General features: G+C 61.4%; 1 protein-coding gene across 1 annotated transcript; it reads right to left on the bottom strand.

The window, feature by feature from the left end:
• Window positions 1–151: 151 nt before the first annotated feature.
• Window positions 152–15,122, bottom strand: ATP2A1 (ATPase sarcoplasmic/endoplasmic reticulum Ca2+ transporting 1). The gene is made up of 23 exons (XM_059154093.1): window positions 14,802–15,122; window positions 14,440–14,457; window positions 13,964–14,046; window positions 12,453–12,557; window positions 11,625–11,763; window positions 9,656–9,736; window positions 8,696–8,781; window positions 8,244–8,541; window positions 7,961–8,127; window positions 6,400–6,488; window positions 6,043–6,145; window positions 5,697–5,828; window positions 4,210–4,332; window positions 3,882–4,100; window positions 2,842–3,177; window positions 2,483–2,703; window positions 2,179–2,381; window positions 1,898–1,983; window positions 1,673–1,806; window positions 1,430–1,547; window positions 1,145–1,262; window positions 852–896; window positions 152–436 (listed from the first exon to the last, which is right to left on the bottom strand). The coding sequence occupies exons 1-22, from the start codon at window positions 14,917–14,919 to the stop codon at window positions 892–894; spliced, it is 2,982 nt and encodes a 993-aa protein (XP_059010076.1). The 5' UTR covers window positions 14,920–15,122; the 3' UTR covers window positions 152–436; window positions 852–891.
• Between the last annotated feature and the right edge of the window lie 1,120 nt (window positions 15,123–16,242).

Genomic DNA, 16,242 nt, shown 5'->3' with positions numbered 1-16,242 from the left:
GGGTGGTGGCCGGGCGCCTCCAGCCCGTGGCAGTCCCTCCCTCCACATGCGCGCGCTGGGACAGGCCGCGGCTTTCCGGACTGCATGACACTAAGACGCTTGTCCCCGGGGGCCTGACCCAGGCCCCGAGATGTGCACGGAGGCAAGACCAGACTTTTCTGTCATTTATTTTCAATAAATAAGCAGCTCAGCTCAATCCGTCGCCTTGTCCCTGCAAGCCCCATGGGGTCGGGGAGGGGAGGTTTGTCCAGAGCAGAAGGGGAGATGGGCTGGGGAGGGCGGAGGAGGGAGAGGGACCCTTGTGTTTATAAACAGAAAAACATCGGGGAGTGGAGGGGACTGGGAGTCTGTGCCGCGGCTCTGGCTGCAGATGCGTCACTATGGGGCGGGGAAGGGGGCAGAAGGACCGGTTACTTCCTTCTTTCGTCTTCGGGATCTGGAAGGAGAAAGGGAAGAGTGAGGCCGGGGGGCAGGAGGGGAGGGGAACAGTCCCTCCCGGGCCCTCCGGCCCCTCGGCGCCCGCACACTCCCCGGAGGGTCAGTGCAGGCCCCCCCCCCCCGCCCCCGCCCCAGACTCACCTGTGTCCCGGCCCCACTCCTCCCCAGCCCTGCAGCCCCCGCAGCGGACAGCCCAGCGCCCCGCGCAGCGCAGCGCAGCCCCGCGGCCGCCGGACCCGCAGCGTCCGGACAGCGGCCCGCCCCGCCAGGAAGCTTGGCCTTGCCAGCGGCAGCGGTGGGGGGACCTGGGGGGTCAGCGGAACAGCGAGCGCTAGTGACCTCGGGTGCCACCGAGGGGGAGAGGGGAGTGCGTGGGGGCGGGCACAGCGGCTGGGGCGGGCAGAGGGTGATACCTGTGACACGGTTCAAAGAGATGGAGGAAGGGGAAACGGGTTATCCTATGGCCAGAGAGGACAGAGAGAGGACAGGTTACGAAGGGTGGAGGCAGCCGCGGAGAGCCAAGAGGGCTGAGGAGGCCGCGGGCGCCTGCCCCGGCTCAGAGGCATGGGGGCTCAGGGAAGGGGCGCTGATCCTCTCGGGGCCAGGGCACCCCACTGAAAAGGAAGGGGGGGCGGGCGCCTTCGCAGCGCAGAGGGAGGGCTTATGGGGGGACCGGGGCCAAACAGGGCTCGGAGGGCTGGCTTACCCTCCAGGTAGTTCCGAGCAATGAACTTGAGGAGCTCATCGAGCCCAATGACTGGAAATGAGATCTTCAGGACCATGAGCCACTGGGTGAGGTCCAGAGCCCGGAGCTTGAAGATCATCTGGGACGGTGGGTGGAGGTGGTGAGGACCGGTGACCCTCTCAGGAGGGGCCAGGCAGGAGCCCCAGACCACCCCAGCCTGACTCCCTCCTCCCTCTGTCTGCACCCCAGCCCAGAGCGGCTCCCCGAGGGGCACAGAATGGTGGGTCCCGGCCCCAGAGGGCTCACCGGCAGAGGGTCGACGTAGAGGATGAGGAAGTGGAGGGACATGGAGAGGCAGATGGAGCCCACCAGCCAGATGTTCACCCAGGGGGGCATCCGCAGGAGGGACTGGTTCTCAGACAGGCTGTGAAGGGGAGACCGAGTGGAGCCCGGCGTGGGGGACAGCAGAAAGCAGGAGTGAGCACAGAGAGGAAGCGGGAGGGTACAGCGGCCTCTGGAAGGCAGCAGGGGTGGGCGTGCGGCCCTCACCTGTTGAGAGCGTTGCACATCTCGATGGTAACCAGCACGGACAGGGCCATGGTCATGGGCTCGGGGGCCTCAAAGACCTCACAGTCCAGGCCCTCGAAGTCAGGGTTTTCCTCGTTGCACTGCATGAAGTGAGTCTGCAGGGGGCGGGGTGAGGCGCTGGGATCCCACAGGCCCTCCACGCCTCCCTCCTGCTCCCCACCCTCCTCCCTGCTCTGTCCCCCCTACCAGCTGGTTGTAGGTGACGTGAGGCCCGTCATCTGCATACAAGAACCACCAGGCGGCCGCTCCCACAGTGGCTGCACCCACATAGCCTGCGGTAGACAGAAGATGAGGGTTGGGGTCACGGCTGGGGAGACGGGAGGCGTCCAGAGGGCTCACGGCCACCAACGGCTCACTGGGGAAGAGGGTCCACCGGGGCGGCCATGCTAGGCAAGTGGGTGTGCCACCCTGGGGGTTGGTCCCAAGGGTTGGGAAGGACTAGGGGGTCCTCCATCCATCCTGCTCACCCCCAATCGCCATGTAGCGGAAGAAGAGCCAGCCACTGATGAGGGGCTCCTTGGGGCTCCGGGGGGGCCGGTCCATGATGTCCAGGTCTGGCGGGTTGAAGCCCAGGGCTGTGGCCGGGAGCCCGTCAGTCACCAAGTTCACCCACAGCAGCTGCACGGGGATCAGGGCCTCGGGCAGCCCCAAGGCGGCGGTCAGGAAGATGCTGCCAGAAGGAGGCGGTCACGTGTCTGTCCTGCCTCCTGACCCATGTGGGTCACCACCCCCACCGGCCCCCAGGGCCAGCCTCCCGCCCTGGCCACTCACCAGACCACCTCGCCCACGTTGGAGGAAATGAGATAGCGGATGAACTGCTTCATGTTGTTGTAGATGGCACGGCCCTCCTCCACCGCAGCCACGATGGTGGAAAAGTTGTCGTCGGCCAGCACCATCTCGGACGCCGTCTTGGCCACGGCGGTGCCCGATCCCATGGCAATGCCGATCTCGGCCTTCTTCAGGGCCGGCGCGTCGTTGACTCCGTCACCTGTCTGAGGGCAGAGCGAGAAGGTGGGACACGGGCCCTTGCACATGGCCCTTCCTGGTGGGCTGAACCTTCCTCTTGCTGCTCAGGTCCCCAAGGCGCCCCCCAACGTGCCCCCAGCAGTACAGCCCCGCCGTCCACTCACCATGGCTGTGATCTCATCATAGGACTGCAGAAACTCCACGATCTTGGACTTGTGGGACGGCTCCACGCGGGCAAAGCAGCAGGCACGGCGGCAGGCCTCCCGCTGCTCGGCCAGGGGCAGGTCGTCGAACTCCCGGCCGGTGTAGGCTCGGTCCGTCACCTCTTCGTTCTCCCCGAAGATGCCGATGCGCCGGCAGATGGCAATGGCCGTGCCCTTGTTGTCCCCAGTGATCATGATGACTCGGATTCCGGCGTCCCGGCACAGCTGAATAGATCCTGTGACCTCCTTGCGGGGTGGGTCCAGCATGCCCACCACGCCGACAAACGTCAGGTCCGTCTGGGGAGACGCCAGAGAGCAACAGGGTCAGGAAGGGGCTCGGGAAATGAGCCAGGGAGGAAGCGGGGGGCCGGAGGGATGATGGGAGCTGGGGCCGGGCGTGCGAATCTCAGTGGGGCCTCGTAAGCCCAGGGGCGGGAGATGTACCTTGCTCACGTGTGTGCCTGGGGATGTGGCACTGCCCGGCCCAGCAGAGGTGGCCGCCCGTGGATATTTCAAGGAAAGAGCTAGAACCGGGAGTTAGGGCAGTGGCTTCTGCTTTTGGAGGGGCCACTCGCTGGGTCTACAGGCCTAAGCAAATCCAGGCTACCTGCCGGGCCACTGGGTCCCGACAAGAAAACGAAAGAATGGACTCGGGTGCCCTTCAGAGAGTCAGTCTGCAGCAAGGTAAGGCCCAGGTACCAGAGTGCAGGTCTAGCCCCGCTCTTGCATTGGGAATATCTTCTCAGGGAAACATGGGGCAGAACTGAGGATGTCCCGGGACCACATGGGTCTCTGGTCTGGAGGCAAGTGCCTCGCCTCATCTGGGACAGGTTCACGGCCACCGGCAGAGCAGCCCTGGACTCACTAGATGGTTCCTATGGTCCTTCCAGATTCTAGGTTCTTCCCTGTGACTCTAGGGTCCATGACGCAGCAGGACACACTGTGGGCAGAGCCAGGGGAGGCAGATGACTCTGGGGCAAGGGGGGCTTCCGTCCACTCACCTCATATTCCATGAACCTGGCAGAGTCATCCAGGATCATCTCTTCTCGCTTTGGGGGGCTGTCTCGGGTAGCCAGGGCCAGGCAGCGCAGCGTGTCCCGGCCAGTGCCCCACTCCTTGATCACGGACATGATCTTGTCCTTCACCGGCCCTGTCATGGGCACCCGGGTGGTGCCAACTCGCACGTAGTTACAGCGGTCAATGACCCCCTCAGGGGCACCCTAGGAGACCAGGCGAGGTTTCAGGGACCCCTTTCTTCCAGGGCACAGTGATGGAGGGCAGGGATAGGAGAGGGCTCCAGGACTGGGAAGAAGGTTTCTGATTTCTGACCTTAACAAACATCTTGTTGCCCACGGCAGCCCGGGATTTGGCTGGGGAGCAGTAGACAGACATGGACTTCCTGTCCCGGGAGAACTCCAGGGTGAATTCCTTCTTCATTAGCTGGCGGATCACCTGGGAGAGAGGAGACGGACAGGGAGAGGCCAGACATGAGACAGATGGGATAAGAATGCTGCTGCATCACAGAAGGGCAGAGTCTCAGACCCTGTAGAACACAGTCAAAAAGGATCTGGAGGTCAGAGCAGACCACAAGCTGAGTCTCAGACTGGAGCTCCATCTGGTACCTACAGCACAAACGGAGAGAGCTTCAAGACTGGTGCTGTGGCTTTCTTACGGTGTCCAGTTTAAAGCACAACGAAAACAGGATGGCTCAGTATGGCACCATCTAGAACTTCGGTGGTGATGGGAATGTTCTGTAATCAGAACCATCCAATAGGGTGCCACTGAGCCCAGTTCCTCAGCATGGAAAAATGTGGCTGGTGCAGCCCAAGAGGTGACTTTTTACTTTTATCTCATCTTAATTAATTTAAATTGCAATAACTACATGTGGGCCCCTAGGGACATGCTTGCTATTGGACAATAGAGACCCAGTGCCTGGCACATAGTAACAAATATGCCACAAAATCAAACGCGAGCCCTTTTCCACCCAGTGCGTCATAGAGACGTCAAGAGAAAACAAGTGTAAAAGTAACAATGAATAAGAGATAAGGTGATGTTTATATTAGCATTTGTAAATTTCTTACACACTCTCTAATGAGAGATATTTATTTGTTTTCATTATTCCTGTCTTATTAAGTAAAGCAGCAACTAGGGGTGCCTGGGTGGCTAGTGGGTTAAAGCCTCTGCCTTCAGCTCAGGTCATGATCCCAGGACCCTGGGATCAAGCCCCGCATCAGGTTCTCTGCTCAGCGGGGAGCCTGCTTCCTCCTCTCTCTCTGCCTTTCTGCCTACTTGTGATCTCTGTCTGTCAAATAAATAAATAAAATCTTAAAAAAAAAAAAGCAGCTGCAACGAGCATCTTGTATATCCAAAAGAAAACAAAAGAATGAGCGATGTGGAGAACAAAATATGCAAGAGGAGTGCAATATACACATTGAAGAAACATTAATAGCAAAGTCTTAGAGAGGAACAGAGTGGGGTTTGTTCATCCAGACAAGGGAAGCACCACGATGGGTGGCCATGGCCTGTGCCCGATGCCTTCCGTCCAGCCAGGGACACATCAGGAGGCATTATCACCGAGGGGGACTCCAGCAAGACGGCGGCGAGGTTGCATCGGTCCAGGGGCAGGAGGGCCTACCCAAAGTCGGCCTGGCCAAGAACAGCTGAGGCCGGCTGCCCGTACTGGCTAGGGTCCTGGCATGGGGCACAGAGCCCTGCCCAGCTGGACTGGCGGCCTCTGCCCCCCAAGGTTCCCTGGGGCCTAGCCTGTGTGACCCGGGACGAAGAAGGGCCCCATGGGAGGGAGCGCCCAGGCTCACCGAGTTGCAGGCATTGGCTCTCTCCACCTTTGAGAGGCTTCTCACGTCAGTGTTGAATACATTCATCTTCTCCACCAGGGTGGTGAGCGCCGTCTCGGTGGCCTCCCCCACCTTCTCGTAAACACCTTTGGTCTGAGAGGACAGAGGAGGAAGAGGAAGTAAGTGCCGGGCACTGCCAGCCCCTTGCTCCCACCTTTCTCCTAGAACGGGGAAGGGGGCGGGCCACTCCCTCCCCTTCCCACCCAGGAGAGGCCTCCGTACAGAGCGTCCCCTGCCCACGGGGCCTGGCGAGGAGGCCCCGCCTCGGCCGGTTGGAAGGGGACTGTGTCAGGAAAGGAGAGGTTACCTCATTGAAGTCCAAGGCGGAGTCATTGCAGAGGGCACAGATGGTGGCCAGTTCCACCAGCCCATCATACTGCCCTGCGCGGATGGGCTTATCATTCTTCAGGCTGGCAGCGGGGCGGGGAGGGAGGAAGGAAAAGAGACAGGTAGAGCAGAATAGGGCCGAGATGCAGAGAGAACACGGGGGACAGTCGGGGACACGGCCACCGAGGTGGAGCCCCATCGGGCGGGAGAGAGAACCAGGTCAGGGAAGGAAGAGAGAGAGAGATAAAACTAGAGGGAGGCCCCCGGGAGAGGGGTGTTGGGGGGAGGTGTCTGCGGGGGGCACGGGGAGACAAGGAAAGGACTTCAGGGAACTTACACCTCTCCTTCCGGAGCGTAAGTGGAGCCAGTGATGGAGAACTCGTTCAGGACGCAGACGTTTCCGTCCACCTTGTCGATGATAAACATCTGCAGGGAGAGGGGCCATGGGCACAGATGTCCAGCTCTCAGCATCCCCAAAGGCACTTGGCACCGAGGGGAGGCAGGGGCCGCATCTCTCTCCCAGCTGCCCTCAGAGACGAGGACAGCCTCCTGCCACTCCCTGGCCGCCATCCTCCATGTTCGGTGCTTACGGCCCCCGAATGAAAGTCCCTAGATTTTGCAGGCCACCCTGCAGGCCCCTTGGATGAGTCAGTGAAAGGGGGCATGGGTGGCGAGGTGCAGGAGAGCCTGTGGCCCAGCTGTCACTTCAGCCACTCACGGCCAGATCTTCCCGTTTTGCAGGAAGAGCCAGAAATCCGGGCTATTTTCCTGTGCAATGTCCTGACTTTCGAATGAGGGCCATCAACCCATTTTTAGGGAACAGGGCAGGAGCCTGTGGTCTGGCTTGGAAGCCTGGGCTTTGGAAGGTCCTGGAGAGGAGCCGCCCACCGTGAACTACACCCAGCAGGGGAGGGATGGGGCTTCAGAAGGGCTCCGACAGACAAAGGTTCTATGGTCAAGTAAGTGCACCAAAACCCTGGCTTAAATGAAGGGGCACCGCCCCCCGGCCTTGACGGGGGTTCAAGTGCAAGCAAGCACAGGGGTCTCCCCAGGGAGCACACGGTACAGCCCTTCTCACCCTCTCTGACCGCCAGCCCTGAGTCTCAGAACGGCAATTGATGCTGGACGTGCTGTTTCACTGAACTTGGTTTACGGCAGGGGTTCTTTGCCTGGGGGGTCCCTGAATGACCCCCGCCCCAAATCCTATCCCCCTGCCAAGATGGAAACATGGGGGGGGGGGGGATGGCAGCTCTTATTTTCTCTCTGACATTGAGCATTTCCTCTCAGTCACGAACGCGGGCAGCAGACCACATCGATACTAGCGACGCCTATGCCTGCCCCAACAGGCCCACAGCTCCTTCCTGCATCAGATCGCCCTCAGAGCCCTCGAAATAGCCAGTGGGCTCCTGAATGCTTGGGCACCCGCCGCTGGGCCTGCTGCGGAATGCATTCAACCCGAAGCAGAAGTGCGCATGCATCGCCAACGTGTCTTGAAGATATTTGGATGACCGTAATTCAGTCGTAGGTTTCCTCCGTAGCCCAGTGTAGTTTTTAAACAAGAGCCCTGTGTGTTTTATTTTTTTACATTTAAACTATCATCCTGAGACGAGGTCCAGACTTGCCAAAGGGATTAAGCGTGCCGGGTTTAGGAAATGCTATTCAAATGGGGCCCTCCAGGCCGGCCACGGAGGACGAGTCCCGGGGGGCAGGGGGAGCCAGAGGGGCCCTCGCTCGTCCTTTTCATGGCTGGAAGGGTGGCGACCTATACTGGCCCTCCGCGCATTTCTTTCCCCGGCCGGGGGAGAAGCTGCCAGGGATGAAGGCCTGACCCCATCTGTGGAGGGTTTATGTCACCCCAAAGGCCGTCTTGGGAGTGGGAGACCCCATCCTTCCCTGACCTTGCACACAGACATCTGGTTGGTGGTGAGGGTGCCCGTCTTGTCGGAACAGATGACGGAGGTGCAGCCCAGAGTCTCTACGGAGGGCAGGCTCCTCACAATGGCGTTCTTCTTTGCCATCCGCCGGGTGCCCAAGGCCAGGCAGGTGGTGATGACCGCAGGAAGGCCTGTGGGGAGGCAGCGGAGGACGTGAGGCCTGGAGCCAGCGAATGTTACCCTACTGGGAAAGGGGCCCTCTGCAGATTCGGCCAGCCCACGGGAGGAGAAAGAGAGCCTGCCACACCTTCTGGGATTGCAGCCACAGCCAGGGCCACGGCGATCTTAAAGTAGTAGATAGCCCCCCGGAACCAGGAGCCCCCGTGGACAGGATCGTTGAAATGGCCAATGTTGATGAGCCAGACAGCCACACAGATGAGGGAGATGACCTTGGAGAGCTGCTCCCCAAACTCATCCAGCTTCTGCTGCAGGGGGGTCTTGTCCTGCTCCGTGGCGGCCATCTGGTCACGGATCTTCCCAATCTCGGTGCTCACACCCGTGGCGGCCACGATGCCTACGGCCTTGCCAGCGGCAATGTTGGTACCCTGGGAGGGCGGCCGAGAGGCGGGCAGTGAGGCGAGGGGCGGCCCTCCCACTGCACCCCCCAGCGGCGGTCCTCATCTCGCCATGCACAGCCACGTCTCTCCCCCCCAGAGGCCTCTGGGTCGGGCGCGTGCCAGCTGGCCCGGCCTGGCTCACCGAGAAAAGCATGTTCTTCTTATCCTGGTTGACAGCTCGGGGGTCAGGAACAGGGTCTGTGTGCTTGATGACAGATACAGACTCGCCTGCCGAGAAGGAGCCACGAGGTTTTCGGATGACGCCACGGCCTCTCTCCTCCCATGCTTTCTGCCCCTAAGTCTGGCCCTGCTTGGTCGGACAGGGCCTGGGAAGGACCTAGCAACCGTTCTGGAGGAAGCTGGACTCTGGCCAAAGCCACTGGAGGCAGGAGGGAAATCCAACGCACTTGGAGTAAGAAGACCTTGACCTGAGCCCCAGCTCGACCCCTTATAAGCTGCATAATTTGGGATCACTTAACCTCTGTTCTCTGTAAAATGGAGACGATAATACATAGACTTCAGAACCAGGTCTTGGCAAAAGCGAAAGAAGCTTTTTCATGGCAAGGGGCATAGTCAACGACAGAGCACCTTCCAGGGAAGGAGATGCCTTCCTGTCGCCACTGGGCAGGGGGTCAGGGGACCACCCCGGCCTTGCCTCCTTGGACCACAGGGAAGGCTCGCTGGCTCTTCACCTTCTCGCTCGCAGTGAAGAACCTGAAGCAGCTATGGTTTTAAGTGCATCCAGACCCTCTAGCTTGTTCTAGAATCTATGGGTCCTCACTCAGGGCAGGAGGGGGGTGCTGTGGTTTTGAGGCAACAAGACAGCTCTCTGGGTGTCTGAATGTCCACGTGGAAAGACGGGGTCGATGACCATCTGGAGAACAGGCACAAATGTCCTGCTCCCTCCCATGACCCCTTGTGTTTCGGGCTTATGATGGGGAACCACGTGGGGCCGTGCGGACGTCACGGGCGCCAGGGAGCCAGGAGGGGGCCGGCGGTTCTCTTCATCCCCCTGGAGCTGCATCCCTGGGTGTCCCCTGAGCTCCCCACCTCCTCCCCGCGCCCCATGAAGCATCCTCCCCCCCCCCCCGGCCCACCGGACCTGTAAGGATGGACTGGTCAACCCGGAGCGTAGTGGATTTGATGGCCAGGATGCGGATATCCGCGGGGACTTTGTCCCCCACTGTGGAGAGAGGGGGCGAGAGTGAAGTCAGTCGAGAGAGGAGTTTTCTTCCTTCCCAAGGAAAGCCCGATCTCTGTCTGACTACCTCACCTGGTTCCTCAGGGCACCGGGGCCGGGTGCCCTCCCCGGGCTTGAGTCAGGCCCTTGGCGTAGGCCGCCAGAGCCCCAGCACGCATCCCCCATGAACACTCATTCCAACTACCCCTGTTGCTTTTCTCTCCTCCCTCGGCTGCGAGCCTGTGAGAGGGCCCAGTGCACGGCACATAGCACATGCTCAATAAACAGTGACGCTGAGCCGCTGCAGGGGAGATTAGGAACCATGCAGGTGTGTCATGAGACAGCAAAGTAGAGACGGAAACAAGAGGGAGAAAGGTGGGGGGAGAGGAAAAAAGTCAAAGAGACCGGGGGAACTGGGGAGACGCACCTCGGAGGGGAGAGGAGGCCACGGAGCCACGGCGGGGACAGGGGGAGGGGAACAGGAAGAAACAGGAGAAAATACGAGAATGGAGAAAAATCTGTGCAGAGCAGGACAAGAGGTAGAGCCCGAGGGAAGGATCAGAGGGCAGGAGGAGAGGGAGAGGGAGAAGCGGCAGGGGCCGCAGGGGAGAGGTCCCGCAGGGCCCGGCAGAGACCGCCCAGCAGAAGCGCGCCAGGCCCTGGGTTGCGCACCTGAGGGAAGGCATGAAGCCACGGTGGGTGAGGTGAGTGAGCTGGGGCGACTGGCGGGAGAGAAGAAACGGCGGAGCAGGCCACGGGAGATGCCCAGGAGGCATCAGCCCAGGAAACCACCTTGCAGGTAGGCTGACAAGGCTGATGACGTCCGCCTCCCCCGCCAGACTTCAGGGCCTCTGTAGAGGCTAACGGCCTCTGAGGGCCTCTGCTCATCTCTCCCGGTCCCATGGATGGTCCTGGGGCTGGGGTTCATTGGGCCGCTTTCCTTTCCCTGTTTCTAAGGTTCCTCCTCCTGTGCCAGAGGAAGCGGACGGAGGAGGGAGGAGGTCGGAGACAGAGTTGGGCGGGACACCCTGTCACCCAAGCCCAAGCGATATTTATAGACATTCATGGCGCTGACTCTGAACTGTCACTGTGGCCGGACAGGCCTGCGATGGTGCCCTGGGGTCTTCAGCCCCCCCTCCCTCCTCCTCCCCGGGCCTCCCGTGGTGGCAACTAGGGCGTCTAGTGGAGGCAAGCGGGCCTAGATACGTTCCCCTCTGCCAGGGGCCTGGAGATGAGGGAAGGCCTGCGCAGGGCAAATAGGAAAACCGCTGAAGGGGGCAGAATCCCAGTAATCTTAGCCACCCAGCCCCCACCCCTCCCCGGGCAGGCATTAAGTGTCCCTCAGCAGAGAGGCGGGGCCCCTCCTGAGCTCCCCTCCTCCTAGGTCCCGTGCTCCCTGCTAGGGCCCGAGTTTCCCTTACATGGTTGGGGGCTTGAGCCTTCGGCCCCCCTCCTCCCTTCTACCCTCACTCCTTCCCCTTCAAGAGGCCTCAAGGGCACCAAGAGGTCAAGATTTAAAGCTGACCAAGCTTGGGGGTGGGTGGAAGGAGAGAAGCCAGGCCTCGGGAGGGGGGTGGAGACGGTGCCGTTGGCAGGGACTAGGCTCCACCTGTTGCTTGCAAGTGCTGGTGAGAGGAGGGGGAGCAGGGGGTCCGCCTGGAGTGTCAGGGACAGGACTGGCTGTTCCTGCTGAGACTGTGACAGGGAGGGCTTCTCTGGCCACGGTGCCCTGGGGTGACCTCCTGAGGAGTCGGAGAAGGAAAAGCAAAGGCTCCGCCATCCCAGCTCCCTCCCGGACAGCAGAATCAGGGGCCCCCACCCTCCGCGTACACATCCTCTTGGCCTCGAGGTCAAGGCCTCCCTACCTGGACCACTCACTCTCATCACTCACCAGCCACCTCCACGATGTCCCCGGGGACAATGTCCCGAGCCTTGATCCTTTGTACTGACTTGCGGTCAGCCCGGTAGACTTTCCCCATCTCGGGTTCATATTCCTTCAGGGCCTCGATGGCGTTCTCTGCGTTACGCTCCTGGGAGGACAGAGTGCAGGAGAGGGGGCTCAGCAAAGGGAGGAAGGGTGTGGAATGGGAGGGGACTGGCCAGGGAGGATCAGGACGGCAGGGGCCAGAGTCCTGGGGGACACAGGGACATGACAGAGGCAAGGGCCGGTCACACAGTCCTGGCTCCGGGCATCAGGGAGGAGACAAACCCCGCGGGAGGGTAGGTGTGTGCGCGGAGGAAACTGTCATTTATGGCCCAAGACAGGCAAGGCAGTTCAGGGGAGACACAAAAAGAGAATCAAAGAAAATCAGAAATCAAGGGACAGGAAAAGTAGAGCGTGATAAAGGACGAGAAGGAAAATCAAGCGGGCGTTGATTGACCTGCTACTATATGCCAGGCATACAGGGCTGGTAACTCCACAAACATCACCTTTTTCCCTCTCAGCACAGCCCAGGGGCAGGATGATTAGCCCCATTCTGTGAGGGCAGACACTGAGGCTGAGAGGGGGAAGGACCCTTCCTGGATTGCAGAGCCAGCGAGGGACAGCGGCGACACCAGTGTCCTGTCTCTTTCCCGCACTCCGTCCCCTTTCCAAACTGGGCATTGGGAACAGAGAACACTTCCCAAAGGAAGTGACGGAGGAGGAGGAGACTGGGAGGGAGGCTGGCTTCACGTTTAGGGTCAGGATGGGAAGGAGTGAGGCGGGGTCACGGCGCACCTGCCAAACGCCCACGATGGCATTAGCAATGAGGATCAGGAGGATGACAAAGGGTTCCACAAAGGCGGTGATGGTCTCTTCGCCTTCCTCGAACCAGGCCAGCACCTGTGGCGAGGGGAAGGGCGGCTAACCGGGACGAAGCCCCTCCAACACATAAAGACGGGCCCTGAGGACAGGAACATGCGCAGGAGCAGACCGGGCTGGGCATCGCGGGGATACCGCAGCGCCTCCTTGGTCTGAGGTCCTACAGGCTCCAAAGCGCAGACCCACACGAGTGCTGCCGCTGCTGTTGTGCAGCAGGAACCAGAGGGTGGAGACGGGCCCAGCTCGAGGGTTAACTGGGAATGCTTTTGGGTTTCCCTGGCCAGGCTGTTGGCCTGTAAGCAAAGCTCGCGGGACACACAGACCAAGGACCCCCGACAGCCACATCCATCCCTTGGGAGCCAGAACGCCTTAGGGAAAACCCTGTGGTCCTTGCAGACACTGTGGGGGGAGGGGGCCGACAGCCCTGCCCAGCAGCCCAAGGCGGGGAAGCTCCAATTTCATGAGGGAGCAGGAGGGGGGATAGAGTTACGGGGCCTCGAGTACACACCCCACCCCAGCTGTCGCCCCTGCCAGGGAGCAGCCACAGGCAAATGTCAAGGAGCAAACCTGAGAAGGGAGAAGGGAGGCCCTGCCAGCGAGTACTCGGGCACCCACAGGGCCTCCATGAAGGAGACCAGGCGACAAGGGGCGTTCCTTGCCCCCAGTCTTGTCTTCCGGCGGGGCCACGACGCTAAGGTGGACGCTCCAGGCGGCAAGCGGGCTGCTGGGTGGCGGGTGCCGCGGTGGGGCGGGGTGGGGAGGGCGCCAGGGCCGGAGAGGCGGCGGCCCTGCGGCTGCCCCTGCGGCTGCGCGCGGCCCGGGGGAGGGCGGGCAGGCCCAGGCCGGGCGGGTGAGGAGGGGGCCCCGGGCGTTGCAGGCCTGGTGGGCGGCGGGCAGCGCAGCCCGGGCCCAGGCGAGGGGCCTGGGGGCGCTCCGGGCGCACGCGGAGCCACCCTCGCACCCGCCGCTCCTTCCCGCCTCTGGGAGGGGCGTGTTTGCCGCGGCCAATCAGCGTCAGGAGGGCGGGGCGGGGGCTCCGGGACGCTCGGGGATTGGCTGCGCGCCCCGGGGCATGCCGGGAGCGGTGGTGGCCCGGAGCTCAGCGGAGTCGGAGCCTGAGCCGAGCTGGGGGCACCGGCGCTCGGGGGGTAACCCGAGCCCTCGAAGCCCTTGAAGCTGCGGGGGTGGCTTAGCTTCAGTGTTTTGGCCGAGAACACCCTTAAAGCTTAAAATAAAACCCGCCTGTGGGGTGTGGAGGAGGACCAAGGCGTAGGCGCATGGGCGCCCCTCCCCCACGCCCCCAGTTCTGGTCTGGGGAAGAGATGCTGAGGGCTTGGACCACTGGGGCCGAGGAGCCCCCGCGCCCCTGGTGCTTCGGACCCCCGACCCACACCCCGGCCAGCCCCCCGACGCCTGCCCGTACTCACGAAGGAGATGCAGGCGGCCAGAAGAAGGATCCGCACCAGGAGGTCTTCAAACTGCTCTACCACCAGCTCCCACAGGGACTTCCCTGCGGGGAGAGGCAGAGGAGGGCGGGCCCCCCCGGGTTAAGGCCTGGTGGATGAATGGCGGGACTCGGAGGGCAGGCGGGGACCCAGGGGCTGAGCGTGGCCTTCCAGGCCGAGCAGGAAGGTTCTGCTCGCTACTGAGAGGGAACTGAGGGAACTCACCGGGGAGGCGTCCAGACCCCGGCCCCTCAAAGTGGTGGAGGGCACTTAGTTGCTCAAGGGCTGGAGGCCTCCTGGAGCAAGTGCGTGGAAACCGCTGTCCCTAGCCAGATTCTAACCTCTGGGAGGGTATCTGCCCCGGGAGTCAGTAGGGAGAAGGTGGGGAGAAGGGAGTGGGGCACGGTGGTGGGGTGGGGGACGGTCATTAACAGAGCTCAGGGATTCCAGTGACTTACCTTCTTCAGCAGGGAGCTCTGTCCGAGGGAAAAAAGAAGAAAAGGACATATTCATTTGGGGATCAGTGTCATGTCCCCCACATGCAGGATTCTGGCTAAGGTAAGAGAACCGGGCCACCAAAAGGGCATCTGAGGTTCACCAAGGTCATCCCATAAATCCTCCCAAAACTCTAGTCTCAGGGACCCTGTCTTGTTAGTCTCCTCTTACCCCCTGAAGGCCCTGGACCATGGCCCAGCTCTTCCCTAAGGTACTCCGGAGGGAGAGACTCCAGTGTGTGTAAGTGTGTGAGTGTGTGTCTGTGTCTGTGTTGTGGCGGGGGGACAGGAGGGCGTTACCAGCCTCTCCTCCAAGGGACACTTACCATTGGGGCCGTATTTCTCCAGATGCCGCTTCACTTGGTCCGGGCTAAGGCCTGTAGTCTCGCTCACCCCAAAATAGGCCAAACATTCTTCTGTGGTCTTGGAGTGTGCAGCCTCCATTGTGCTCCCTTCCTGGGGGCCAGGGAGCGGTGTGCTCCTTCTGGGGGGGTTCTCACGCTTCGGGGGCCTTCCTCAGTGTCCACCTGCCTGTTTGTCTGGGGTTTTTGCTTTTTCTCTCCTGCCCCCCCCCCACGTTTCTCTTCCTCCCACGAAGCTCTGACCCCCGTCCCACTGGCAGCAGCCGGCCACCCCCCCCAGCCCCCAGCTGATCCTTATGAGGGAGTCTGGGGGGCCGGGCTCTCCCCCCGCCCGGATCAGGGATTGGCTGGCTAAGACTCTGGCAGGAGGGGTCAGAAGAAAGATATTTCTGCTGACAGAGGGGGAACAGTGGGGCTGCAGCCTGAGATGTCACTCATGAGGGAAGCTAAGGTGGCCCCAGCCCCAGGGAAGGGGGGGGCGGGGAGAGACTTCACTGTCTGTGTTTTGCTGACCCCACCCTCAGTTGCCTGGACTTCCTCAGTTGTACCGAATTTCCTGTTCCAAAGTCCAACCTGCAGTTCTTCCCTCCTACTCCGGGGCCTCCACCTCTCTCCTTCCCGGACTCCCTCCTCTGCCGCCCAACCTCTTTCTGCTGCCGAGGTCTCCTTCCTCACCCAGTTTGCTGAAAGGGCAGCAGATACTCCAGCCTTCCGGGGATGGGAGAGGGGGACAACATCCTTTGGGGGCCACAGGAAATGGCTCTAGAGGAACAAGGGGAAATAGGCAGGGGAGAGGGTCAAGGGGACAGGGCAGAAGGCGGTAACCCTACTCTCGGGAGGGGTTGCTGCAGCCATCAACAAGGGATTTAGTGTCCAAGCCCTGGTGAGCAAAGCCAGGACTGCCTATCTCTCCCCCAAACTCCCCCCCTCTCCATCGCTCTAACTCGGCCTCTGGAAATGTAGCCTTTGGGGGGCCCACCCGTCCCTGGCAGGGAATCCTCTCCCCGAGAAAATAGGGTACCCAGGCAGCCAGGTAATCCACGAGGCTACAGAATGTGCTGATGATGGCGGGGAAGGGGCCAATGTTTCAGGATGGGGGCAGTCACCCCAAGTCATGGAATGAGGGCCCCCCATGCCACAGTGTTAACTCAAGGGGTTCACATGGCAGGTCCTAGAAGGTATGTAGTCCACACTCTGCCCTGGCCCTGAACTCTTCTCCTCCAGGGGAGCGAGGCTCCGAGCGAGGCTGCATGCTCAGGTGCTGGGCATATCCCAGGGAAGAAGCGGTAGGGAAGGAGGCGTGTGGAGGAAAGGGGGCTGGGAAGCTGGAGAGAGCAGAGGAATGGGGAGGGACAGATTGATGGGGACAGGTCTAGGGGGAAATAAGGACAGAACGGAGCTGGGG

This window comes from Mustela lutreola, chromosome 17 (genome assembly GCF_030435805.1).
Source record: "Mustela lutreola isolate mMusLut2 chromosome 17, mMusLut2.pri, whole genome shotgun sequence".
In the NCBI taxonomy this organism is placed as follows: domain Eukaryota; kingdom Metazoa; phylum Chordata; class Mammalia; order Carnivora; family Mustelidae; genus Mustela; species Mustela lutreola.
The sequence above is the reverse complement of the archived record's forward strand: the minus strand, read 5'-3'. Positions and strand labels throughout refer to the sequence as shown.

Coding starts and splice junctions, on each gene's coding strand:
- ATP2A1 (XM_059154093.1), bottom strand. CDS start 14,919: ATGGAGGCTGCACACTCCAAGACCACAGAAGAATGTTTGGCCTATTTT. Junction 9,737..11,624: donor GGACATCGTGGAGGTGGCTG/GTGAGTGATGAG, acceptor CTCTCTCCACAG/TGGGGGACAAAGTCCCCGCG. Junction 8,128..8,243: donor TGTGGCTGCAATCCCAGAAG/GTGTGGCAGGCT, acceptor GCCTCCCCACAG/GCCTTCCTGCGGTCATCACC.